We start from the raw sequence: 27,434 nt of genomic DNA on the forward strand, positions 1-27,434 counted from the left end.
TTTTGTTTTCTTTTTAATTTGTGTGACCTATAGCACACGAGGAAGAAGAGAGTTGTATTTGTAATTACATACTAGATCTGTTGTTGTGTATTCACTCATTCAGTCCACAAATATTTTGAACCTTCTTCAGTGTGATGAGTAAGAACAAGCTCTGTGAGATGGAAGAGTAGCGTGTGAGCCACGTGCCACACAGATTTACTTTATTTGATGCATATAATGCTTAAACATTTTTTTTTAAAGATTTTATTTATTTATTTGAGAGAGAGAGAATGAGAGAGAGCACATGAGAGGGGGGAGGGTCAGAGGGAGAAGCAGACCCCCCGCTGAGCAGGGAGCCCGATGCGGGACTCGATCCCGGGACTCCAGGATCATGACCTGAGCCAAAGGCAGTCGCTTAACCAACTGAGCCACCCAGGCGCCCTAATGCTTAAACATTTTTAAATGAGTTGCCAACCTTTAAGAATTGGGAAATTTGCAAGAAAATCTGTATTTCCCCTTCTCTTAGAATGTTGGAAAATGGGATGGCCTGGCTACACTGGCCGTCCTAGGAGCTGCCCGTCCAGAGAGGGCATGCCCCTTCTACTTCTGCACTCCACAGCGAGCCCTTGACTCCTGGATACTGAAGGCAGACGGCAGGTGCCATTTGTCACCACATTTGTGCTGTTGCTTTTCTTGTACAGAGAAATATTTCTCTGAATATAACCTTAGCAAAAAGTCCTCCTGGTTCCTGGTGGCATTTGCATTTACAACCACTGATAGTAGGGAACATGACGTGGTGGATGCCATCATGCCTAGGAATTCATGTGTACCTCATTATCCAAAGGGGGAGTGGAAGATAAAGTCCTTTTATTACGCCGCTGTCCTGCACACAGGACACACTTGGAGACCGGGGTCTTTGCTGCCTTGGAGAACACGGGGGCAGGAGGGGGCACTGGCAAAATGCAGAGAGGATGGAAAATGTCAAGGGGGGCATGTTTTTCCTTCCTTTCTTCTATTACTTTGGGCAGTCGTTTCTCTTGGAAAGTCCCGGGGCGATATCACTATCGGTAAAATTTTAGTTTTATTATTGAGAAATGAAAAATTAGCATTCTGTGATTATTGATCATCTCACAAAATTTTAACAATAAAGAATTTTTAATTTTTTATACTCTGTGCTTATGTCGAAACTGTCATTTGAAGCCATTCAAGTAAGTTTTCAGCAACACTTTTTTTTTTTTTCCTTACCTGAACAGGCCAAAGAATAAAAAGACCATTGTGTTTCATTCCAGATTATGTACAAGATAATTGAAATGTCTGCTGTAAAAACTGGAGTCTTCAATACACTCATAAGTTATTGCTGCAAATCTTGGATAGTTTCTGCTTCAAATGTGTCCCAAGTATCTTTATCAAGTGCTAAAAATTATAGCGAACTTGTCCTTGAGGCTTGTATATTTGGAACTGTGTTTAGGCGTGATCAAAGGTAAAAGATGCCATTGTTTCAACCCGTCATGATTCATATTAAGTACCTAATTGTGTAGAATTAGGTCTTTATTTTAAGGCTTTCAATTAGAAGAATATAAAACATTAATTAACTTTAAATTTGGGGTTTTAATTTTTTCCCATCTAAAACCTGTTCTTTGCCAAATATTTTTTATGGGAAGACTTATTCAGGATGTGCAGACCTACATAGAAAATCTCGGACATGATTGTGCAGCAAACACAGTTATTGAAAAGTAAGTATGTGGATTTTCCACACCTTGATATAAATGGAATATTCAAAATTTAACATCAGATGAGAGACATCCTGTATTTGTTAAATTTAATAAATGTTTACTAGTGATCTCTATAAGATATTGAAAGAGCCTTCAAGGCATGTTAGAAATCCTATTCCCTTGCTAATATTTCAGATCTAAAACTCTTTGCTAAAATTTGATAACCTTAAACAATTCTTTAAAGATGAAGAAAAAGAAGAAAGTCTAACATGACATCGGAAGATGTTTTTTTACAGTGTTACTACATTCTTGATGGGAATAAATGAAGATTTTCTGGGGGAAAAATTTTTGGTGTCAAGTCCAATATAAATAAAAAAAATGACAGGGGTGCCTGGGTGGCTCAGTCAGTTAAGCGTCTGCCTTCTGCTCAGGTCATGATCCCGGGGTCTTGAGATCGAACCCCAGGTCGGGCTCCCTGCTCGGCTGAGAGCCTGCTTCTCCCTCTCCCTCTGCTGCCCCCTCTCATGCTCTCTCTCTCAAATAAATAAATAAAATCTTAAAAAAAAAAAAGAAAATGACTATGGGGAACATAAAACCCCATTCCTCTCTTTCTTTTAGGTAGGGGCTGATCTTTAGCACACACATGTTACTCTTTTTTGGTGGGGGAGTCACAATTCACCATTTAACAAGTCAATATACCACACACAAAAATAAAATTACTCCTAACATGCTTTTAAAGGCTCTTTCAATATCTTATGTTAAAGTTTTCATTTCTAGGATAACACTGTTCTTACCTAACCTCTAAATTTAATTTTTTTGGAGCTTGTCAGCTAGGTATTTTTCGTTTTATTTTTCCACATAATTTAAAAAAATTTTTGTGTTTAGATGTTTATAAAAAATATATACAAATGATAATTGTGTATAGGTATCACAGAGTGTTAGTCTGAGAGTCATCGCTGTGTTTTAAATCATTTGGCACTCTTCATTAACTATATACATTTTTCATTAACTGCTTTAATTGATTTTTTGTTTTCTTGGCAGGTTTAGTTTAGCAATAAAAGTGAAATTTTTTAGTTGTTGGTTCCAAAATACTTTGATTTCTACTAGACGGATGTTTTGTTGTTAGACGTTTATTCACATCTTAGCAGCTATCATGAACTTTGGAAATACGTGTTAACAAGTTGACTGAATTGATCTTCCCACATTTGGACACAGAACATACTGGGATACTCAGAGCCCGTGGTGCTCCCGAGTTTGCCCCACACCTGGAGAACATCTGTGTCCCGCGCACAGTAAAGACATCAGGTGTCAGGTGTCCATGGTCTTCTGTAAGGAATTGTTTCATGAGCTATGATCTGTTTCGTCTACAGAGAAGAGCTTGTTGGCCACACACATGGGTAGTTTGTGCACTGTTCTGCCAGAAATCTGGAGGAATTTGCTCAGACTGTACAGGTTCTCCTTTTGAGATGCTTATTTGTTATCTTCTGTTATCCTGAATTGAAAAAGCATTGTCATTAAGTATGAAGCTGGTTAAGTTTAGAAATCCTTGGAAGGTTTTGATATTTTGAAATGAATGCTTGAAGTATTTTTGTTTTGAAAATGTATTAACGTAGTTTGTCATTTTACATTTTTTTAGTACTAAAAGAGAAGACCACTATGTGAGAATTTGTGCTGTCAAATTCCTGTGTTTATTACATGGCTCAAATGTGTCTCATAAGTTGTTTATGGAAGATCTTGCAATCAAGCTATTAGATAAAGTAAATATGCCTTATTTTACTTTGTTTCTGTGCAACTAACAAGTCAAAATCCAACATTTGCTCTATATGTTGACACAGTATGTAGTCTAAACATATTTTTTTTTAAGATTTATTTGTCAGAGAGCACAAGCAGGGGGAGAGGCAGAGACAGAGGGAGAAGCAGGTTCCCCACTGAGCAGGGAGCCCGATGAGGGACTCGATCCTGGGACCCTGGGATCATGACCTGAGCCGAAGGCAGACGTTTAACCGACTGAGCCGCCCAGGCGCCCTAAACATTTTTTATCAGGAAGAAACGTGAGGTTTATGTTCCCTAGTTTTAGTTAACTTCTGGTTAGTGATTGTCCAACTTGTTTGGTTTTAGAGAAGAGTGTTTTGCCTGTACTGTCTAAACTTTGTTCGGTGTATTTCCTGGTGCCAGTCAAAAGCAGTTGTGTTTAGAGTGATATATCCATACGTTATTTTGTGTAAAAAATGGAATAGAAAGATAAAAGATTTAGGAAGTGGCATAATGTAAAGAATTGATATTTTTTGATGCAAAATCATTTATAAATCTGGGGAGAAGATAGGAAGGGGTAAAGTCAAATACAGTGCTCTCTTCTGAATTTCAAGCTGGGCTAGATAGAGTCCTGGTCTGCTTTGTCACCTGTGGGCTGTGCCGGGATGTAATCGATGACCGAAGCCCCCACTTAAGCCACTCGTGTTGAAATAACAGTGTTCATCATGCATTTATTTTCTGAAGGCAGCAGGTCAGCTTCAGTTATATACAATCTGGGAGGGTTTTTTTTTACGTAAAAATGCCCCCTTTGCACCATTGGAGTCAGGGAAGACATCTCAGAGGAAGTAGTGTTTACTGATTCCCTAAAGGATGAGTGGAGTAGCAGGTGCTCCATCAGCTGGAACACAGAGATGTATTATAGTGAATATTGATGCATGATACAAAATGTAAGAGTGTGTGGAAGCAAAGTAAAGCAGGATGAGGAGGAATAGGGTCAAGGAGGGCCTCTCTGACCAGTGCCATTGGGCGGAACTCTGGGTGCACCATGAGTAAGGTTGGAGGATGCCCGGAAAGGCTGGTGTCCCCAGGTCATGAGGGAGGTGCTGACTGGAGGCGTGGAGGGATATGAGGCTGCCCACTGGCCGTCAGATTTGGCAAGAAGGCTGTCGTTAGTCACCTTTACAAAGATCTTCTCCTGGGATGGTGAGAATGAGAACCTCAGTGGAATGGCTGAGAGACATATGGTTGGGGAGCCAGTAGAGACTGTGAATATAGGCCCTCTTGACTTTGCTCTGATGAGAAGGAGTGGCTGGGATGGGGTCTGGAGGGGGCTTGTTTGTATGTTGAAGGAAACGATCCGATAGGGGGGAGAAATGCTGGTTACGGAGAGCGTGGCAATGGTCAGACAGGCGAAATCCTCGAGGAGCCACTTCACATCCACTAGGATGGCTGTTAACAACAAACAGACTGAAAATAACCAGCGTTGGGGGACCTTGAAGTCATTATGCTAAGTGAGAAGAAGCCCTTCATAGAGGGCCACCTAGTGTGTGATTTACAGGAAGTGTCCAGGGTAGGCAGATCTATAGAGACAGAACAGATTAGTAGCTGCTGGGTCGGGGGGAGGAGAGATCGGGAAGCGATTGCACAGGATTTCTTCTCAGAGTGTGAGAATGTTCTGGAATAGAGTGGTGATGCTTGCACAGCTCTGTGAAAATACCCAAACCCACTGAATGGGACACTTTAAAATGGTGATTTTTATGGTACGTGAATTATATATATTTTTAAAAATATTTGAGCAGCCTAGATTGGCTCTAATGTCCAATAGAAGGATCGGCTTTATTTAGGAAATGGAAAGACAGAAAAGTTATATATTAGACACTGGCTCAGGCCAAGCAGTTGTTTTTTGAAGATGAAGAAAATTGAGCAGAGCAACTAATAAAAGGGTAATTTGAAAATAAAAATGAAAGAATAATTCTAGAGAAAGTGGAAAAGGATCTCATCCAGAGCAGAGTGGGCCGGCTCACTGTAGTCAGGAGTGACCTCTTCCTCTGAGCTGGAGAAAAGAGCCGGGCAGGTGGCGGTGAGTTGGTGTGAGGGAGGGAACACCTGGGACACTTGTGTTATGAGCCAGGAAGCAGGGCCGTTTCTAGAGGGAAGAGACAGAAACATGGTTGGCCTTGAAAACCGAGGGGAAGGTTGAAGTTTTAGCAATGATCTCAGTTAGAATTAATATAAGGTAATACTTAAAGTCAGTCTTTCCCACCGGAGTGCAGAAGCCACAGGGTGTGGGGATTACGCACGGCTGTGTCTGCTTCGACCCTGTGTGCCTGAGGTGTCACCTTCAAGGTTCAGTTTTGAGTCCATGGATGGAGAGCGTGAACCGGGAGGAGGTGGAGGTGGTGGCCGGTTGGGGCGATCTTCAAGGACCTCCAGGCACATGGCAGCCTGGCCACCCAGCGGGCGAGCAGTACTCAGCTCCTGGCCTTTGCAGTCTTCCCCACTCTCCTTTCTTTAGGTTTTACTGAGGCACGTGCGGGTAGTTTTTTGTTTGCTTTGTACTGGAAACTTGCAAATATTTTATAAAAGTAGCTTTAGAAGGGATCCATTCCTGGCCCGGCCTCAGCAGCAGCCAGTGATGGGCAGTCTTGAGGGGTGTACCTCTGACATTCCCCCCAGCCCACATTATTTTGAAGCCAATCCCAACATCAGTTTCATCTATAAATGTTTCAGTATGTATCTCAAAAAGATAAGAATTATTTTTTTAACCATAACTACAATACTATTTTCATACCTGAATTCATAATTCCTTCATATTATCAAATATCCAGTCAGTGTTTAAATTTACCTGATTGTTTTACTTTTTTTTTTTCTCAGTTTCTTTGTTTGAAATAATGACCCAGATAAGGTCCATACCCTGCCATTGGTTGGTTGAGGTGTCTCTTAATCTACAGACTCCCCTCATTTGTTTCAAACTTGAAATGTATTTTTTGGAGAAAGCAGATTGTTTTCATCTTAGGGACTTCCACAGTCTGGATTTTGCTGTTTGAGTTTCCGTGGTGCCTTTTAAGATGTTTCTCTGATCCCTGACTTTATACAAGACGGTGTTGAGATCTAGAACTGGATCAGATGTAGGCTTGATTGTCCTTTTTGGGGGTGGAGGTGGGGCAAGAGTGTCCATCTTTCAGGAAATGTAGAATATTTGACTAGCTCTCCTTTTGGGGTGTTAGTCACTGATGAATTGCCTCGTTCTGTTAATTCTTTTAAGAGCAGCAGAATGGTAATACTCTAATCCTTTTATTCCTTTTTCATTTATTAGCTGAAATCCATCTGTATCCAAATACGAAGTATTTAGAGAACTCCGAGGTATGTTTCCTGTAGGAAAGGCAGGATCAGTGCTAGATTTTTTCCTGTTATTTATCAGTTTTCAAAATAATGAATTGGCTTCCTAGTGTCTTCTAGTTTCTTCTGAAGGTGATCAGTGAGTTTTTTTGCTTTTAGCTTAAACATATTGATGTGTTTCCGTCCATTGTAATAATTATTAGTGTTTGAATTACCCCAGTTTTGGTCAGGTGAAAGAGAAGATCTGAGAACATAACTTGGTGTTGGATGTACTACATTTGAGTTGCTGTTGGGCATCCATGTGAAATTGCCCAGTAACGGGCAATTAGGAATATGATATTTAGGAAAGAAATGGAAGCCACCGTGCCCAGTGATGAATGTGGACAAGACTCTAGAGGGAGGCCGGGAATGGGGATTTAGGAAACACCAACACTTGAAGTATATTGGTAGGAGAGGGAACCAGAGAAAGAGGTCTGAGAAGTGAGGATAGAACCAGAATTGGATGGTGTTGGTCTGGTGTTGCTCATCACCTTAACTTAACTCACTGAAGAATCTTGTCTGTACAGAATTTAGCAGAGGAACCGCTCTGAATTTGTCCATGATGATAAAGTCTGACCTCAGGGCCTGTTCTTTCCCACTGCAAGCGGTGTCTTGGTGGCCATTGGTGGTGTTGTGTGCTATGGCCGAGAGTAGGTTGGGCACCGGGGGCAGAAGCTGGGGGCCATTTCTGAGTTTCCAGAAGCACACTGGGGTCCAGCCGGTGGGCAGTAGAGTGAAGGGGCAGCCAGAGAAAGAGACTGGACGGGGTTAAAGCCCGGAGGGGACTAGTGAAGACTTCAGATTCTCCTTGTGGAAATGGGAATGGGAGGAGACCCGAGAAGGGCAAATGACTGGCCCCGAGCTCGTTCGTTTCCAGTCTGAGTGTAGTTGACACACATGCTCCGTCGGTCTGAGGTGTACAGCACGGTGATCGGACAGCTCTGCACGTGACGCTGTGCTCACCACAGCGCAGCTGCCGGCCGCCCCCGTACCTCACTGTCCCAGCGTCACTGGCTGTGTTCCTTACGCTCTGCTTTTTATCCCTGTGACGCGTTCCTTCCCTAGCTGGCGGCCCGCACCTCCCTCCCCTTCGCCTGTGTCACCCATCCTCCTGCCCCTCCCCTCTATTGATGGTTCTCATCCCACTTTGTTTGTCCGTTCATTTGTTTAGATTCCATTGATGAGTGGAATCTTACTCTCTGTTCTCTGGACCTGCAGCTTCAACGTCACCAGGGAATGTGTTGGAAATGCAGATTCCTGGGCCCCCTCCCCATTCTCCGGAATCAGAAACTCGGGGTGGGGCCAGCAGTCTGTTTTAAGGAGCCCTCGGGGTGATTCTGAGCACTACGGAGTTGGAGACCCCTGGTGTAGCGGCAGGAGGGCCCAGCTGAAGCGAGAATACGTACTTTCAGTGAAGTCAGTGGGGGGGCAGGTGATTTTTCTTCAGCCGTCTTGACAACTTGAAAGGAGGATCAGAATCTTTAAGCCACTGGGTTGATTCCAAAGAAGGGAATTTGCAACTGGGTTTGAGGTTGTAGTGAAAAGAATGGAATGTGCTCTTGAAGATACCGTAGAGATTATTCTTGGGGCTCAGGTTGGGTCAGGAGGTGCATGGAACTAGAGAGGTTGATAGACTGGTAGAGAAAAGAAAGATCTTTCTGAATAAAAGAGTACATTGAGTAGAACAAGTAAAGGGACAGAGGATTTTGAGCTGAAGATGGGGTGAGGACAGTGACTCCAGTGAGGCCCCGAGAGCAGGGGTCCTGGGGTGCAGATGCTCCCCATGCTTGTGTGAGCTGCCCCAGTGAGGCTTCCATTCTTAGTGGCATTGAGGCTGAGCAGGAGATGACACCTGAAACACTTCCATCAAAAGAAAATGTCCCTAAACAAATAACAGATAGAGAGCCTGGTTGTGAGACTTTAATCGTGAGGAGGAGTCATTAAAACCTACGTTAATTTAGCTATTGTTATAAAATCTTATACAGAGTGAAGTGCATAGAATGGGATCACAGAAGAACACAGAATTTACCAAGTAATGAGGACTGTCTACATTAGGGGCCATTAGGTGACAGTGGTTTTGGACATGGCGGATGACCTACTTTTTCATCATTAGGACATTTGAATATGGTACACCCTTTAGTGCCGTCATAACTTCGCTAAGCACTAGTAGTTACAGAACACAAGTCAGCTTGGCAGGTGGCCGAGTTTAGACCGCACTGACCATCGCCGGCAAGAGAGCGAGCTCCGCTCTGGACAGGGCTCCATATTGCCATTGTCTGGTGTCTGGGGAAGGTGCTGGTCACACTGGTTCCCTAGTGGGCTTCACCTCCGACCGCAGACATCATCACCGCCAACGTGCACGGGACACGGGGGCAGCGAGTGAGGAGGGCCTATATTGGTTCATTGCAAACTGTGTCCTATTTCTCACCTCCTTGCACCCCGGTGACCCCATGTCTCCCACCTGAAGTGGCCACAAAGATAGAGACGGACATTTCTAAATCCTTTTTGTACCGAATACATTTTTATAGTTCATAGTCTAATTTTAAAAGCAGACAAAAGCAACTGAATTCATTGTTTTGAAAGGAAACTAAATGCTTTCAAGAACATGTCTTTCTTATCCTCCTTTCTGCCTTTGGGAGGGTAATAAGCTCCCGGACTCTGCTTAAAGCTTTTGAATTTACAGTTGTCATTGGTTTTGTTTCCATGGATCACGGATTCGGTAGGTAATTCAGTGCCGCTTCTCTCCCTGCCCCAGGATGAGTTGGTGTCCAGGTCCAGAACTCGGTACTATGTGAACTCCCAGCAGCACCGGCTGAAGAACCGGATATGGCAGACGCTGCTGGTGCTTTTCCCCAGCTTTGATCAGGTATGGTTCTGACTCTGCTGGTCCCTCGAAGCATCATGTTTTCATACGGAAAAAACCAGTAGAAACTGGCATGTGCTGTCTTAAAATTGAGAAAGTAATCTGCTTAAAATTTATACCTTCGCTCTTAAAATTGAAGTTATTCAGGAGTGTTTTTTTTTTAGTCGAAAGAATCCTAAGGCAATTAGATGTTGTAGAAATAAATTGGAAACTGGTTTACACGGCACCACTTAATATTTTTTTCTTTTTCTCGTTAACATAAGTAACGTTTTAACTGTTTAATGTCTGGTGTGCCATTCGAGTAGACAATACCCATATATGAGCTGCTAATTTTCCACAGCTGAGTTACTCTGGAGTGCTCTTGTTTTGGATGAGATTGTCATTTCCCACGGCTGATTCTGTCCCCTTAACTTCATGAATACTGTGGTCGTATAAACCAGCTAAGCCAAGACCGAGATCTCGATCTCTTACAACAGAGTCTTTGCCCCTAGTTCCCTTTTTTCTTCCCTGAGGAGGCAAGGAACAGGTGAATGGACTCTGTCTGATTTTACTGATCATGTTTGCTTAATATTCCTGGTAAGAAAATATATTCATTATGTGAAAGTAGTGGTATATTTCACACAATTTTCAAAAGCATTTTTGAATACAAAAAGTTTCCCTCCGACTTCAGGTTCTTGTTGTCCTCCCCTCCTATTCTCCTTTAAATGTTTCAGAGAATTTTAAAAACATACCAAACTTTTTAAATACAATTTTATGAGGCCTTATATCTGTAAGAGAGAAACATTTCAGTAACTGCAAGTATAGAAGTATATCCACATCAGTTGTTTGGATAAAGGTAAGAAGAAATGGCTAAAAGCATTCTTTCTGGGGAGGAATATTAGTGGATGTGTGGGGGCTGCTGATTTTCATATAGACCTCTTCATGTTATTTGATTTTTAAAATACTGTACATATTACACTTAAACTCTAAAATGCATTTGGAAAGCAGTGCTTTAGAGATGTTTGGCTAGGTTACTGAGAGCACGTTTTGCCTTGGAATGGAGAGGCCCCCGGGGAGAGGGTCGTGTTGGAGGGTAGGGGGCCTGTCACAGCGGGCGGTCTTGTCGGGGAGCCGAGCACTAGCATGTCCATGATGGAGCAGCCGCTGCTGAGAATTTTAGATCGTTGTATCTGGTGGATGCATTTCACCTTCATTGCCGTCTTTCAGGGCGGGCATGAGAATTCTCATCTAGTCCAGCGGGCACCACAGCTCAGGGAGGTGGGGGCCTGCCTGTAACATAACACAGCTGGTGGATAGTGGGGCTGGAATCGAAAACCAGGTCTCCCTGAGGCCGTGCTGCCCTTCACAGTGCTGTCTCGGGGCCTCCAAGTGAGCTGTTCTACTCCTCTCTGCCAGTTAGAAATTTCTTAAAGATAGATTGTTCTTTCAAATGAACGGTGTACATAGTACATATGTTTTTGTATCCTATACAGGTAGATCTATGTGTGTATTTTTACCCGCTACTTGGATATGTTCAGTTATCCAGATGGAAGTGCAGTTTTGACGAGAAGCCTGGGGCGAGGGGGGGATGACGTGGGACCTCCAAGGTCTCGGAGGCTGTATGGGTGGGCGATGAGCAGTCCACATAGAGAAGCAAGGGGCCCCCCACTGCTTCCCCTGGGCCTCGTTTGCCTCCTGCGGACAGAGGCATCCGTCATTCTTGTTCCAAGTTTACTAAGCCCATGACATTTTGGCAGATGCTTATTTGAATCTGAATTCTGCCACCTGCTATGTTTTGAGGAAAACACTTAACTTTTCTGAATCTTTTCCCTGTAAAAATACACAGTAATAACCTTCCTCATAGAATTGATGTGCAGGTAAAGTGTAAAGTACTTAGTACCTCATCATTATATTTCAGTGAACAGATTTTAGGGTTGTTGTTTGGAGAGTTGTAGATCCGATAATTACTTACAGTAAAACTTGAAGCTCTTTGGGGGCACCTGGCTGGCACCGTCAGTAGAGCAGGCGACTTGATCTCAGGGCTGTGAGTTCAAGCCCCACATTCGGCATAGAGATTACTTAAAAAAAAAAAAAAAAAAACACAAAAAGAACAAAACAAAAGTTTCATTTGTTTCTTTTTCTTTTTTTTTTAATTTTTTATTGTTAATCACCATACATTACGTCATTAGTTTTAGATGTAGTGTTCCATGATTCATTGTTTATGCATAACACCCAGTGCTCCATGCAGAATGTGCCCTTCATTTGTTTCTTTTTAATGGTGACTGTTTTTTAAGTTACAATGAGCTATTTTCAGAGTTGCTACAAGACTAGATCTGCATTGTTCCCACCATAAAAAAAGAAATCATTTTGTGATGTGCTAGAGGTGATGCTGTGGTGTGTGCATGTGAACGTGTAAGATGGACAGATGGACACCTTAAACTTCCGCAGTGTTATATGTCGATTGTATCTCAATAAAATAAAACAATAACCCTAACCTAACAGTTTAATTTATGAACTTTATTTTTCTCAGAATTTCTTGAATAGAATTATTGACAAGATTTTCCAGGCTGGTTTCATCAATAATCAAGCATCCATAAAATACCTTATAGAATGGATTATTATATTGATTCTTCATAAATTTCCTCAATTTCTTCTGAAGTTCTGGGATTGTTTTTCTTATGTAAGTAAAAGATTTTTCATAATTTTTGGAATTAAAATTTTGGCTGTGCTGGGAGATTTGGTTCATTTTAATAGCTGCTTTTTTGACTGTCAGTTGTCCTCTTCCAATGTAATGACTTTCTAAGTTCTGTTTTGCAAGATCTGAGTTAATTTAAAAGACAGAAATCTCTGGCACTCCTCTTGCATTACCAGTCTCTGTTCCAACAAAGTAAAGATGGATAGGCTTACGTTATTAAGAAGTAAGAGGAGTACCTGGGTAGCTGTCGGTTAAGTGTCCGACTCTTGATTTCAGCTCAGGTCATGATCGTGAGATCAAGCCCCACATCGGGCTCTGCACTCAGTGTGGAGTGTGCTTGGGATTCTCTCTCTCCCCCTCTGCCCCTCCCTGTGCATGGGCACTCTCTCTCTCTCAAAAATAAAATAAACGAGTGCCTTCTCTATCCTTATTTACCAAGCGGTGTCTTTGATTTTAGAAATAAGAACGATGATGAATTAAATGCAGTCTTTACATTTCAGAGAGGTTTTCAGTGGGGAAATTTCAAACAAGCACAGTAGAGAGACTCGAAGGAAGCCCCGATCACCAGCTAAGAACCATTCTTACTTTATTGTACCCTCATCCGCACCCCAAATTCCCCTGTCCCCGACATGTCTTATATCTTGAAAATCGTTTTTAAGGAACGGATAAGTGATAGGGTTTCAGTTACAGCTTCCTGACAACGATGAACTGTTTCTAAACATGAGTTCTGCATACTTGTCTTGAATGTTTTCTGTTGGTTCCCAAATGCACCCTTCCCTTCCTTCACATAAATAACCTTGCCTTCTGCTCGATGTGAAAATGGAGATGCCTTCCTTCCTCAAAGTATCTTTCTCAATGTCTTCCTTCCTGTTTCAGGGGAAATTGATGTCTTTGTCACATCTGTCCCTGTGTCCTTATTCGTATTTTCTTTTGGGGACTTTTACTTTCAATTCTTTACTCTTCTATTGACTTTTCCTCTGTCCAGCCATTGTCTTAGTGCCGTCTTTCCTTTACTACGGCCACAGCATTTGATGGTGGTTTGCTTACTGCGTTCCGTAGACACTGCGTCCTTGACCAGTGGGAGGTTCGGGGCGGCCCTACATCAGGCAAATCTGTTGGTGCCATTTTTCCAACAGCATTTGCTCAGTATGTGGCTCCGTGTCACATTTTGGTAGTTCTCACAATATTTCAAATGTTTTCATTATTATATTTGTTATGGTGATCTGTAATCAGTGATTACGATTTGTCGAAAGCTCAGATGATGGTTAGCATTTTTCAGCAATACGGTATTTTTTAATTACAGCAAGCACATTGCGTTTTTAGGCACAATGCTATTGCACACGTAATGGTCTCCTATAGTCTAATAAACATCACTTTTACATGCATCAGAAAATCAAAAGAGTCGTTTGACTCACTCTGTGATACTTGCTGTTGGGATGGTCCAGAACCAGACCCACCATATTTCTGAGGTGTGCCCGATTTAAACTTTGAGATGAATGATCTTCGCCTCCCTGTCTTGTTTTACTTAAACCACTGTGGTCAGCTACGGTGAGGGTTTCATCTCAGCTATGCACAGCCTTTTCCTTGGTGTTCCTCTTCCCAACGTTTCAGGCTGACAGCTGACGTGACGCACGCCGCGCTGCACTTCGTGGCCCCTCCCCATGCCTCTCACGTGCTCCCTCTTCTCCCAACCCTCACGCTGCCTGACATCCTAAGAATCATTCTACGCTTGTGGTGAGCAAAGCATAACGTATAAACTTGTTGTGGCAGCACAGACTATAATCCCTAAAACTGATGCAGCACTGCATCAGCTGTACTCAAGTAAGAAACATTTTGATGAGAAAGAGAAGAGATATACGGGAATGCCTCTGTGTATGTTGTAATAGACTTAACATCTCTGTCAATAGGGAAACAAGAAGCATCATCCGTTAGCCCCGGTGCTTCTCCTTCTGCACTCCCCTCTCTTCGGGGACCCCTGTCTGTGGCCGCCTGCGCCCCCGGCCACCCGCCAGGCTTGCTCACACGACTGCTTCCAGTCCCCGCGCAGCTGAACCGACGAGAGCATCTTTCCCTGACGCTGGTCTCCTTTCTATCCTTGTTCCCAGTCTCCTCGCTTGAAACCTGGCTGTCCTGTAAAGCAGTGGCCACCGGCAGCCTCCTAGGAATCCTGAATGCTAGGTCGGGCTGTTGTATTTGTTTTTTTACAATTTACTTATGAAGACACTGAGGTTCAGAGAGAGGAAGTGATTCGTCACACCAGTAAGAAATGACACAGCTTTAATTCAGACGTGTGTCATTCCCAAAGCTGCATTCTTTTTTGCTATTCCAGGATTCCTCATCTGGCTCCCCCTTCCCCTCCTCATGTCCGTGGAATTAAGAAAAATACTCCTGCCATTTTTCCTTGAATTGCTTCTCCTGTCTGTTGCTTCTTAACGTCATCTGCTTTGTCTGCTCTCCAGCGGGGGGGTACCACCTCAGAAGGTCTCAGGACAGCAGGTTGGCTCTGGTGTCCTTCTGAGACATCCTGACTCTCCCGTATCCCCAGTAATGCCACACTTCTCTGAAGCTTGTCTCCTTAGCTCAGTCTCTCTCTCTTCCTAAAGAGCTTTCAGACCTTGTATGTTATCTGTGGACACCAGTCAGGGGTATTCCTTGTAAGCAAATAAAACAACTTTTGACTGAATCAGAAAGGGATTCTTAAAACAAGCAGTGCAGGAGCAGGGAATTAGGAGGTGTGCAGAATGCCCAGAATCAGGGCAGAATCAGGCTTGGAAAATAAGAATAAAGGAGGTTCAGCAGCTCCCTGCCGTGGAGCTGGTCCAGTTGAGATGCTGCTTTACCCCACTGGTGGGGGGGTGGAGCCGTCACCTTAGCTCGCGGTGCACCTGACACCTCTGGGGGCTTTGCCTCTCTGGGTTAAGAGTTTGTGATTCAGGGTAGATGCCTCTGGATCCAAGTGCCAGGTGCCTTCTCTTAGCTGCAAAGAGGCTGGGAAAAGGAATGTACCTGGCATCTTTAGCTTCCCACAGACCTAAGGTGGGAGAATTCCCTGAACTTGGAAGGGGGTTCAGGACAGATACCCCAAAAAACGGCAGACATTCACTACACCCTTTTCTTCCTTTATCGGAAGCAAATGACCTCAACTTTTATTTTTTAAAGGAAACGAAAGTTCTCACATAGGAACACCTTTACCTTCTCCATATTGGTCATACGCTTCTGCCTGTGTCCGTATCTGTCCGAGACTTCTTCCCTCCTTGTAGCATAAAGGACCTGGATCTTCTGTTGAAGAGCATTCTTCTGCCTGTTCCCTGGTTCCTCTTCCTCTGCCTTAAGAGCCTTGTGCTTTCAGTCTGTCTGTTGTACCCCGCCCATCTCCTTACCCTTTGTTCTTCCATTGTTTTCCACGTGCTCACATCTCTTCTGCTGTTAATGGATGTTTGCCCTGCACTTCCCACCCCTCCCCTGTGGTCACCCTCTCTCACTCCCGTGTGGCAGTCAGGCCTCCTGCCGCAGGTTTCCCACGTCTTCCCACCCACCCTGCGGTCCAGTGCTGTCACTTCGCAGAAGACATGCTCTGAAGTTTGTTGTCAGCCTGCTCTCTCTTCTCTCGGCCCGGTCCACGCTCTCGATGACCTTCTTGGTCTTGGTTCAGCGACACGCTCTCCGGGTTCCTCTTGTCTCTCTGTCCCCTCTTTTCTGTGTCCTTTCCAGCCTTTTCCTGCCCGAGCAGCTAGCAAATGTCAGTGCTGCTCAAGGCGAAGCCTCGTGCCCCCTTCATTTCTCCCTGTTGTATCAGCAGGATTCACTTCTCTGATGCAGTGGCTCACTGATCTCTCTGTTCCAGACCTCTTCCCCTATGTGCTAAATCAGGAGCTGGCCAACTACAGTGAAGTCGGGCCTCTGGTTTCGGTGCAGCAGAGCCTTGCCTGTTCGCTTACGTGTTGTCTGTGGCCCTGTTTGTGCTGAGTGACCGAGCTCAGTGGTGGCAACGGACCCTGTACAGCCTGCAGAGCGGCGCTTGTAGTTACTGTTTGGTCCTTGCCGGAAGAAGCTGGCTGAGCCTGCTCCAGACCTTCTCCTTGGATGTTTGTAGACCGTCCAGAATTTGGACGTCTAACACCAAGTGCTTCGTGTTGCCCCAGCTGTGGTCTTCTGCCCACGGTGAACAGCACCATCTTCCATACAGTCGCACCAACCAGACACCTTGATGCTTTTCGTGCCTCATGGGACTCGTGACCGGCCCCTGCGGACCCTTTCTCACTTCCTCACCTGCTCTCTCCTGCCTCTGCCATCTGTCTTGGTCTGAGCCTCTGCCTCACACTGCAGGGAGGGCTTCTCTCTCGGGCCACCTGCATCCACTCTTGCTTCCATCTCAGTCCATTCTCCACACGGAAGCCAGAGCACGGTTTTCAAAATGAACATTTGGTCAGGTTGTCCACATGCTTCAAACATTGCTCTCAGAATAAAGACCAAGGCTCTTCAGAATGGCCTGCAGGTCGTAGGTGATGGTATGCTGCCCTCCCCCTCCAGCCCCTCTGTGCGCCGCATTCCCCTTCTGCACGTTCGTCCTATGACGGGCTCCGCTTTCTGTTGCTAGAACACTCCAGAACCTGTGAGTGTAGAAAATGGTGTTGTAACGTTTTTCACCATTCTGGGTTGCGTGGGCCTGGCTGGGCGATTCTGCTCCATGTGGTGCCTGCTGGGGCTACGGTTTCCACGTTGGTCACCTCAGCTGCAGTAGGGGGAGGAGCTGTGGTGGCCGGGCCTGGCTCTCTCTGCATGTGACTGGCAGGGTGGCTGGACCTCTCTCTGTGGTGGCTCAGGATCACCGGAATGAGCATCTCAGGACAACATGTCATGGTGTGCATGTGCTTCCCCAGCCTCTGGTTGCATCCTGCTTGTTCATGTCTCACGGGCCAAAGCAGATGGCAAGACCCAGCCTCACAAGGTGGGAGGGGCCTGCGTTAGGGCATTGGCACAGGGAGGCCGGGGTCCCTGGAGGTACTCTGACCTTTTCTGAGCCTTCACACTCCTCACATGTCCTCTGGCTCTCAGGCCATTTGCACATGCTGTGCCCTCTCCCTGCAATGGCCTTTTTCCTTTTCATCGACAGAACTGTCTCTCTTCCTTTAGATCTTAGTCCACACGTCTTTGTGTCATTTCTTAAAGGAAGAATGGTTTGGATCCCCTTACTAGAGGTTTTTGTAGCATGTAAATAGTGCTTGTTATAACTGGAATTTTAATTTATTCTGCGATTTTGTCCTTCCAACCCACTAGACTAAGCTCCTTGAAGGCAGGAACCTTATCTAATTTTGTTTTCCCTGACTTCTGGCACAGTACCCGGCATGTAGAAGACATTCAGTAGCTGAATAAATCATCTAATCTGCCTTTGGAGCAGTTTCTGGACGATAGTGTCTGTAGTCTCCTTCCTTTCCAGTCTATCCGGGGTCCATCAGTTTATTATCACTAGAATGATGTGTTCTTCCAAATCCCTATAATTGGGAAGGTTTCTGAATCCCAGTTGAACACTTACATAGCTTTTCATCCTTGGCTCTAAAGTCGTCTGCAAGTTCCCGTCTAACTTTGGAGCCTGTCTCTGCCGTCCCCCCCGCCCCCCAACTCCTGCCTCGCTGCCGCCGCCTTCTTGTCACCTCTGATTTTGTTCATCTTACTCACTTTTCGACTGTTCTCTTTCCTTCCTGCTCCCCTGGGCCGCCTGCACCTCTTCTAAGGTGAGACACCCTTGGCTGTACCACTTACTCCACAGTTAAGTCAGTTCCTACCTTGTGGTGCCTGCTGAGTGTTGTGTTGGTGTTTGGCTACCAGAAGTTACTTCCCTCCTGTGTCTTCCATCCTGGATCCCCGTCCGGGCCTGGGCTGCGTCACATCCCGCCTCACATACGGTCGCCGTCCTGGGCCCCACGGCATCACATTAAGCCTTGAGTGACTGTTTATCTGATTTTTTTTCAGGGTGAAGAAAACTTTAAGACAAGCATTTGTACATTTTTATCCGTTTTATCACATTTGGACATCATCACTCAAAATATTCCAGAAAAGGTGAGTTTAAATGGTAAGAGTTTAAACCTACAAAATAGAATTGTATATATTTGTACTAATTTTTTTTAAATGTAGAATATTTCTTGTGGTTTTTGCCACTTCTCGTCTTCCCTCCCACTACTCACCTACTGTGCACACGTACTTAGCCACAAATCCACAGGCAGGTGTTAACGCACTTACACACATGCACACCGAGGCATGCATGCCTGAGCACATCCTAAATCTGTAGACAGACTGATGGGCAATTTCTAGCGATAGATTCTTAACTTTATACAGGTAATAAGATGATTTAAGTAAGACTTCCTTTATTGCATTTAACTGTTCATTGACTGACGTAGTTATTGAACAGGTGCTCATGCAAAGATGCTTACGGTCCAAGTATTAAAAGCTCTTGGGTAATTGAAGGTTGATGTGCTGTGGGTCACCCTTTGGAGTGTGAGTTCTTCTCTCTTTCTCAGGCTTCGAGCAGTCTCCCTAGTGGTTTACCCCACAGACAAGTAGAGATCGTAGCTAATTCTGGTTAATCACTTTGGCAAAGCGGTTAAGAATTCAGGCAGTCCTGCCAGTGAGATGTAGAGCAAGATTCTTCATTACTGAATCTACAGGGAAGAGTGCACTGAGCTGTGAACTCTGGGAGAGACCTGAATATATGGAATAAGAAGTGTTGTTTTGGTGTTGAAAGTAAAAGAAAAACACAGGGGAGAAGAGGTTTCCTAGAATTTCTTCAAGTGTTCTTGTCTTTAAACAGTGGTAAGAATCAAATTTAGTTGTTAACCCATTTCATGAATTCTAAGACCGAGATCTTTTTCCCCCCACCACAATTTCACTCCTACAATCCTGAGATCTTGAAATCACAGGTGTCTTACAGTGTCTGTCAGCCAGATGGCAGTGTGTGAGTTACGGTTCCCTTAAAACTTGGGTTCACAGCCTCTGCTGAAATCAGGCAAGCTCTATCATCAGGTAACATCACATGTTACCTTCCTATCTTAAATATGTTCAGGAAAGAGATTTGCTTGCCATCTACTGAGAGAGGCAAGGTAGGTAAGGAACTGTCTTCTGTCAGGGTGGCTGAAATAACGCAAGAACCGTCCAGACAAGTTCTGAAAATTAATTCATCTTAGAAGATGCTTCTACTAAATCTGGAATAAATAACGGGTTATAATTTATTGATTGATTGATTGATTGAGTCATTCATTCATTCATTCATGAGAGGGAGAGAGAGAGAGAGAATCCCAAGCAGGCTCCACACTCAGCACGGAGCCTGACGTGGGGCTAATCCCATGACCCTGAGATCATGACCTGAGCTGAAATCAAGAGTCGGACGCTTAAATGACTGAGCCACCCTGGCGCCCCAATAATAGGTTATTTTCCCATTCAGCCCTGTTTATACTCACTGTATATTACATATTTTAGATTTATTTATTTTAAAAGCATCCAGAGAAGGAATGCTGATTAGTGGAATAGAATAATCTCAATTTCAGTATCTTCTGGAAAAATAAGAAATCTAAATGGAGCTATCTAAGGAAAGACCAGACTAGTATGCTTTGTTAGTCTATGTCCACATCCTTCACAGTGTCTGTGGCAAAGTCTGTTGTTACCTAACAAATACGTTTTTGTTTATAAAGACTTCTTGGAAACAGTCACTCAAGACTTTCCATTTTCCTCAAAGTATGGAAATATTTGCACTTGTACAGGTCTGTGCTAAGTAGTCAGAGAAGATTCAAAACTACCACCAAACAGGAAGAGGGCAGAATGCTAAATGTTCTATGGAGATCGAAAGCAGAGGGGAAAAACACCCCCTTAGTGTGCTCATGGTTGTGTATTGTCCTGTCAGCTTGTTCAGTGTGTCCAAACCTCATCAGCAAATACGAGATGGTATTACTGGTGTTCAGTCCCGAACGGTGTGTATCTCAGTCTTGGCCAAGGCAAATGATCACAGGCAGTACCAGCGTATCTGAGTATAGGATTCATAAAAGGATTGTATCCCATATCTTGGTTTCTAATACCATTCTCTCATAAAAGGAACCAAGGCTTCTTGGAGAAACAGCTGATTCTAGAACTGGGGCAGAAAATAGAAAAGAAGTGCCCCAGCGGGGGCACGGGGATGTGGGGCGGATCTGCAGAGAGGCACAGGGGCCGAGAGACCTCCTAGTTGCGAAAGCTGAAGCAAGCAACACAATACAGTAACACTGGATTACAACCCAATAAAATAAATATTCACAAGTTTCTACTGATATAAGTGAATGATTGAATAAACAAATGGGAAAGACAACAAACCTGTGCAGAATTCCAAATAATTTATGTGGTCACTCTGGCCTCAAGGAGGGTGGGCGCATAACCACCCAGCCCAGTGTGGGCTGCCCTAGCGACGTCCTTCCACAGAGCAGAGTATGGAAGGGGACGCCCGTGACAGCGGTAATTTGTACCATAGTCCGTTCCCTTGGTAGGATGTGACGCATATGGCCTCTGTGGTCTCCCTCCCCAACACCATAACCCCAGTCTAGGCATGAGAAGAACACCCGTATCCCAGCCAACCTGACCACTGCTCCTCAAAACTGACAAGGTCATCAAAAACAAGCAAATCCAAGAGGAGAGTAAGGGGACACGAGAACTAGAGGTCAAGTGTCCTGGATGGATTAGGAACAGGACAAGGACATTAGTAAAGACTAAGGAAGTCCAAGTAAAGCATGGAATGAGGATTAAGGTTATAGGAGAGCGGCAAGAAATTTGAAGGGGAAGCTAGGTGTTTGGACTTGATTCCTCTGGTTTTCCTTTGATGTAAACTGGACGTAGTACTACCTACCTCGCGGTATCTTTGTAAGGATTAAACAACACAGAAGTTATGTTCTCGCCTCTCAGAATTGTCCTTAGTCCGTCCTTGTGCCTGTCAGATTTGGGGATCAAGGCTTCTGTTTCATTCATTCAGGATCGGTCTTAGTGCTTCCTGTAACAGAGCACTGCCCTGGACCGTGGAGATAGGGAAGCAAGACACAGCTCTGGGAGCGCGTGGTGGGGGAAATGCAGAAGGCTGTGGGGGCACCCGCGAGACCTCCGAATCTTGGCCCACAGGGAGGACGTCGGGTTCAACACAGAGACCTGTGGGACAGGGCAGGGGAGCGGGCTAGTGCAAGGAAGCGGGGCATGGTCGAGGTCGGGAAGACGCTGGAGACTCTGGTGGGAGGCTGCAGAGCGGGCAGGGCCCAGCACAGAAAGGCCTTTGTAAAGCAGGTCAAGGAGGTTATTAGCACAGTATGTGAGTCAAGGAGACCTGGCATCACATCTTAGCACTACCTCCTCCTTGGTGTGTGAACTTGGACAAGTAGCTCCACCATGGTATGGACATACCATAAATGCTGTGTGTGTGAGAAGTTTAGACTTTATGCAGTGGGCGTTGGGGAGATGCTGCTGAATTTTAAGCAGGAGGGTGACGTGATCAGACTTGTGTGTTTTGAGTGTGGTGTGTAGGATTGGTTTAGTCATGGGGACGAATCTGGAAACCGCTGGGAAGCAACTGTAGTGATCTTCATGCTGTCTCACGAGCTGTGCTGGGACATGGCGTGGAGGTGACGGATGGATGGATGAGACAGGTATGTGCTAGCAAGGAACGCCAGGGCTCGGTGGATGGCTTTGGTGGCGAGAAGGCGGGAAGCAGGGAAGTGACCTGGGCCGCCACGGTCGGTGGCGCCTTTCACCCAAGCGGGAAAGCAGCGCGAAGAACAGACCGAGGGGATGGTGATGAGTGGATGGAATTGTGGGTTTGTCACCCGTGGGGAGCCCCAGGGGCATGGGAGGCAGCAGGTGCATGTAGGGCTCTGGGGCTCAGGAAGAGGTCCAACTAGGAAATACGACTTGGACGTGGTCATCGGTTTAGGGACTACGACTCCGATACCTCAAGGGGCAGGCGTGCAGGATCACTGTGTGCTGCCGTCAGTGTGGCTCGGGGGGCGTGGAGGGGCTGCAGATGAACCGGGGTGCTCTGGTCCCTGCTGAAGATTCAGGGTTCGGCACACCTTTCTGCTGAGCCCGGGACACAAAAACCTCTATTTTGAAAACATTGTGTAGCCAGGGGTTCAGGTCGTCCGCACTTGCACAGGATTTGGAAGCAGAAGTGGGCCTCTGCTGAGAAGCTGAGTCGTGGGGGCCTTTGTTTCCCCTGGGATGGTGTCAGCTGGGGGCTAGGGTCCTGGCTCGGTGAGCACAGCTTGTGGCTCTGCTTGTGCGAGTCGCCGCGGCTTCCCGGTCGGGGAGGAGAGTGGTGGTCGCCTGGCTCCGCAGCGTAGCTCCTGGTCGCTCAGCTGCGAGCCGAGAGCCCATGTCTTCAGTGCTTCCAGTGATTCTGCGATAAAGATCCATTTCTGTCGAGCTGGCCACCAGATTCCATGTCTGCAGCTAACCTCTAACAGGTTAAGGTTCACATACTTTTCACAACACTGCCAGTTGTATACAGAGCGGTGTGGGGAGAGGAGTGTGAGAAGGAGAGGGGGTGGTTATAAAAGGAGAGCAGGGGGCATCCTTGGGCGTTGGAACTGTTCAGTTTCCTGACAGTGATGCTGGCTCTGTGAACCCACACATGTGACAAAATGGTCTCGACCTGCAAGCAAATGCACCTCATGCACAACTGAGAACAAGGAGCACTGGGGAAACCAGATTGCATCTGTGGATTGTGTCAGTGACCGTGTCCCAGTTGAGATGCTGTGCCATGATCTGCCGAACATTAGTAGGAGGGGACACTGGACAAAGCACGCCGGGCACAGGGGACCTCTGTGTGATTTCCTGCAGCTGCGTGCGAGGAACGTCTCAGTTGAGAGAAGCAACGTGGCTGTGCTGTGGCTCGCAAGCTTGGGAGCCCTGACTGGACTGAAGCCGTGGGAGCGAGCGCAGGGGCCGTGTGCCGCCTGACAAAACAGGGAAGCCGGGGACAGAGCCCAGAGCAGCGCCGGCATTTAAGGGACAGGAGAGGAGACTGAGAAGGAATGTGGGAGAGCGAGGCGGGCAGCCTTAAGAATAGGGTGTCCTAAAGGTCATAGGAAGAACTGTTTTCAAGGAGAGAAAGACCAAGACGGCGCGGTGCCTGCAAAGGTCAGGAAAGGCAGGGGCTTTCTCCACAGTATCCAGCAGCAAGGAGCGTGTGACTGGGACGAGCTCCATGAGGAGGACAGGAGGGAAACGGGTGGGGTAGGAGATGGACTGAGGCTAGGGGCTTGGGGGTCAGAAGTTGGAATACCTGGGGGTGCCTGGGTGACTCAGTCGTTTGAGCGTCCGACTCTTGATTTTGGCTCAGGTCACAATCTCAGGGTTGTGAGATCAAGCCCTGTGTCAGGCTCCATGCCCAGCGGGGAGGCTGCTTGAGATTCTCTTTCTCTGCCCCTCCCCACTCCTCTTTAAAACAAATAAATAACTTAAAAAAAAAAAAAAGTTGGAATACCTGCTTTTAAGGTTTTAGAAAGAAGAATAGTTGTCTGTGACAAGGGGTGGACTCTGGCAAACCTGTTCCCCATGGCTGTGTCTCTGATGGCCGGGAAGCGATGACCCGGATGTCACGCTGAGGCTTGGCATGGGCGCAGACCCTCTTGTGACTTAGGAGGGGTGGGAGAGAAAGGTTAGTGAGGGGCTGGAGACCATCCTGGGAGGAGGGCTCCAAAGCCCCCGTGCAAAGGTTTAGAAGGGCGGAGAGAGCAGTGTGAGCCGCTCAGAGGAGAGGAAGCGCCTGTTCCTTGGGGAGAAGACTCTGACCTCGGGGATGGGGGTGTAGCGTAGGTAACTGGCCACAGGCCCCATTGGAGGGGTGCTTTGAGCAGTCATCCCTCCTCCTCCCTGCAGTATTTGTCCTGTGCCTTTCATGTGTCCTGGTGGCTTGTTCCCAGTCCTAGGAATTCTGCAGTGAACAAAACTGTCTCCACTGTCATTCTGGTGCAGGGAGAGGTGATAAATAGACGTTATACTGTCAGGTGGTGGTACAGGTTTTTAAGACTTTATTTATTAGAGAGCACAAGCAGGGGGAGTGGCAGAGGGAAGCAGGCTTCCCGCTGAGCAGGGAGCCTGATGCAGGACTCGATCCCAGGACCCCGGGACCATGACCTGAGCCGAAGGCAGTCGCTTAACCAACTGAGCCACCCAGGCATCCCAGGTGGTGATACAGGGTTTGAAGAAAATTCAGAACAAGGGTTAGGGATGGGGTATCTGGGGCAGGACGGCTATTTCAGGAGGTGGGTTCAGAGGAGACCTTCCCAAGGAGGTGATCCTGAACACGTACCTGAAAGTAGTGAGTGAGCGAGCCACACGCAGGTCCAGGGGACTTTTGAGGCTAAGGGATAGCAGGTGAGTGGTCTCATCCTGCCTGGAAGTCGGTGACTGGCATGGAATAAGTGTAGGAGGAGGGTCGGGAATGGGACGACCCCCATCCCCACCCCACCGTCGGTTGTGGGAGAAATCAGTTTGGTTTTAGACATGTCATGTTTGGGACAGCCATCCCTTTACTGACACTGTCTGGTTTGCCTCATTTTCACATCGGTCCTCTGACCCGTAGCTCGTGGACAGTAAAACCCACTTCTGAAGCTGCGCGTATTATAAACAACATACACGGCACTTGTGGTCCGTAACTAACCCTGTAGGTAGTGTTTATGTTTAGGTACTCTCACATGTGTGCCTCTTAACATTGTAAAGGGCTATAAAATAGTAATTAATAATTAACATTCCCTCTACCCCCTGTTTTTTAATTTTTAAATTCTCTTCTCATGGTGTTTCAGATGTCCTGGATAACCTGTCTTGGTTTCAACTTTTTTTTTTAAGATTTTTATTTATTTATTTGAGAGAGAGAGAAAGAGAGCGAGAGAAACAGCATGAGAGGGGAGAGGGTCAGAGGGAGAAGCAGGCTCCCCGCTGAGCTGGGAGCCCGATGTGGGACTCGATCCCAGGACTCTGGGTTCATGACCCAAGCCGAAGGTGTTTGTTGAAGTTGCTCCTCATGCGGGGATGGTCAGATGTATATTACAGTTATGTGTGTATATATATTCACGTATCCTCCCCCTGGTGTCCTTGTGATGCTGACAGTACAGCGACCTTTGATAAATGTTGACCGTATTTTGAACAAAGCACTGGAATAAAGAGGATCATATATATCTGTATTTTGTCCTTCTCAAAGAAGCTTTGGGAGATTGAAATGCGCTGTTAACCATGCAGTGAGTTGGTAAAGTCTTTCATGAGCATGGTTGTTCTTAGTAGAAACCATAGGACTCAGCTAGGTGCAGCCCCGCGAACATTTACAGATGAGCCATTTGGTACGAGCATCGAGGTAGCTCCTGATATTCTATTAAAAGTTTCTGTCCATCTAGTTTCCGCATTAATCTGGGTCACTTCCTTTGCCTTTTGCGGTCTGTGGAACTCCGTGGTTTGGGAAGTCAGGGACTATCGCTGCCTGAAATCAGGCTGTGAAAATGGAACAGTCTGAATTCACAGGAAAAGACTTCAGGGAACTTTAAACGTTTATTATTTTTCTCCCCACTTTTTAATTTTCCTGCCACCCCCTCAGCACTCTGCGGGTCCAAGAGCATCACGAGGGAAACCGTTGTTCACAAAGACAGGGAGGAAAACAGCACCATAGGAGGTCCCTGGCTTTAGAAGCACTTGGAAGTGCAGCACAGGGGGGTGTAGAGAACCTTTCTGACGTTTCCAGCCCAGGGGGCTGCTGTTAGCACATTGTGGGTGCATGGCGGCTAGCGTGAAGGCGCTCCGTCCACGCTAGCCCGGGCGCTGCGGTGTGGGGGACATGGACTGCGGCCGCCTCGTAAATGGAAACAAAAGAGCTGGAAGCATCTTTCTTCCTTGAGAAAATCGCTAATGCCAGCGCAGCTAATGTGTCTGAGAAGGAAGGAGGAACCCTGCCCCTGCAGAACCAGTGAGAGCTGGACTGCACAGCATTTTTACCTTCTGTCCACTTGGTGATCACACAGCCAGGGGTGGAACGCTCCACGTGTACATGTGAAGAATTTTCCCCCTTTCTTTCCAGAAACCAATTCTGAAGCAAGCCCTCATTATCGTGCTGCAGTGGTGCTTCAATCACAACTTCAGTATCCGACTGTATGCCTTAGTCGCTCTTAAGAAGATCTGGAGCATGTGTAAGACCCTGCACATTGAAGAATTTGATGCTCTGACTTCTGTTATTGAATCCAGTCTCAACCAGGTGGAAAACATGCCTGGAACAGGGTAAGCAAAGCTCATGCCCTTCACTTTCCTTCCAGCAGAGCACACAGAGGGGACGAAGAGGTCCCTCGGCCTTGTGAGCTTCTCATTATTCCATCGTGCTCGGAGAGCAGAGCTCAGATGAGGCGGAGCGTGATTTTGTTACGGTTCTAATTGTGGTCAGCTCCGTCTCAACCTTTCTTTGCTTTCTTATCCTTGGTCCTTTGTTTTATAAATAATCTTTTACACACCTTTAGATATCTGTCTTTAGTATTGCTGACTGTTACCCTGCTCTGTTGTCAAAGTGCTGGGAAGCAGAATGATCTGGCTTTAGACATGCTCTCAACCCCTCACTTGTACTAAGTAAAGATGGAAGCTTTTTTCTTTTCCTTTTCTTAGAGACTGTCTTTATTTCCTAGACAAAATCCTGCACAGATGCTCGATATCAAGCAGATACGATGCTGTGCTGTGGACGGAGCAGGGGAGGGCTGCACGGCTCCGCATTCTCTACAGGCCCTGCTCCCACCACACAAGGGCAGGCAGGGGTCTCCTAGTGTCTCCTGGTATCTGAACTGATTTCCCCGGCTCTCAGGGAGTGTTGTTGTTGTTGTTTTACTCTTCTATTATTATCATTGATGATCACTATCCTGGAATGCCCAGATTTTTATAATTTTCAGAGACCCAGGCACTATCAATCAGTATAAAAGGTTTCTTTCAGACGCTCAAAAGCACTCACAAATTTTTATAAACAGATAAAGGTTGGAAGCAGCATGTTAAGAATTTGAAATAGTGTTTGGAGAACCAGTAACATACAGGGGGTCTTTGCTTGACCATCAAGGTA

General features: G+C 46.0%; 1 protein-coding gene across 3 annotated transcripts in view; it reads left to right on the forward strand.

Annotated features, from left to right (window-relative positions):
• The window catches only part of TARBP1 (TAR (HIV-1) RNA binding protein 1), an 85,559-nt gene that overhangs the window by 48,044 nt on the left and 10,081 nt on the right, over positions 1-27,434 (forward strand). For all 3 annotated transcript variants that reach the window (XM_045877810.3, XM_045877811.3, XM_045877812.3), the window contains 7 exons: positions 1,269-1,459; positions 1,641-1,712; positions 3,328-3,448; positions 9,577-9,687; positions 12,194-12,343; positions 18,329-18,415; positions 26,421-26,617. In XM_045877810.3, coding sequence (XP_045733766.1) covers positions 1,269-1,459; positions 1,641-1,712; positions 3,328-3,448; positions 9,577-9,687; positions 12,194-12,343; positions 18,329-18,415; positions 26,421-26,617 — 929 coding nt within the window. The remainder of the gene's footprint in view (positions 1-1,268; positions 1,460-1,640; positions 1,713-3,327; positions 3,449-9,576; positions 9,688-12,193; positions 12,344-18,328; positions 18,416-26,420; positions 26,618-27,434) is intronic.

The sequence above is a fragment of the Mirounga angustirostris genome, unplaced genomic scaffold (genome assembly GCF_029215605.1).
Source record: "Mirounga angustirostris isolate CCGP_5_RB_7025 unplaced genomic scaffold, mMirAng1.0.hap1 SCAF_6, whole genome shotgun sequence".
Classification (NCBI taxonomy): domain Eukaryota; kingdom Metazoa; phylum Chordata; class Mammalia; order Carnivora; family Phocidae; genus Mirounga; species Mirounga angustirostris.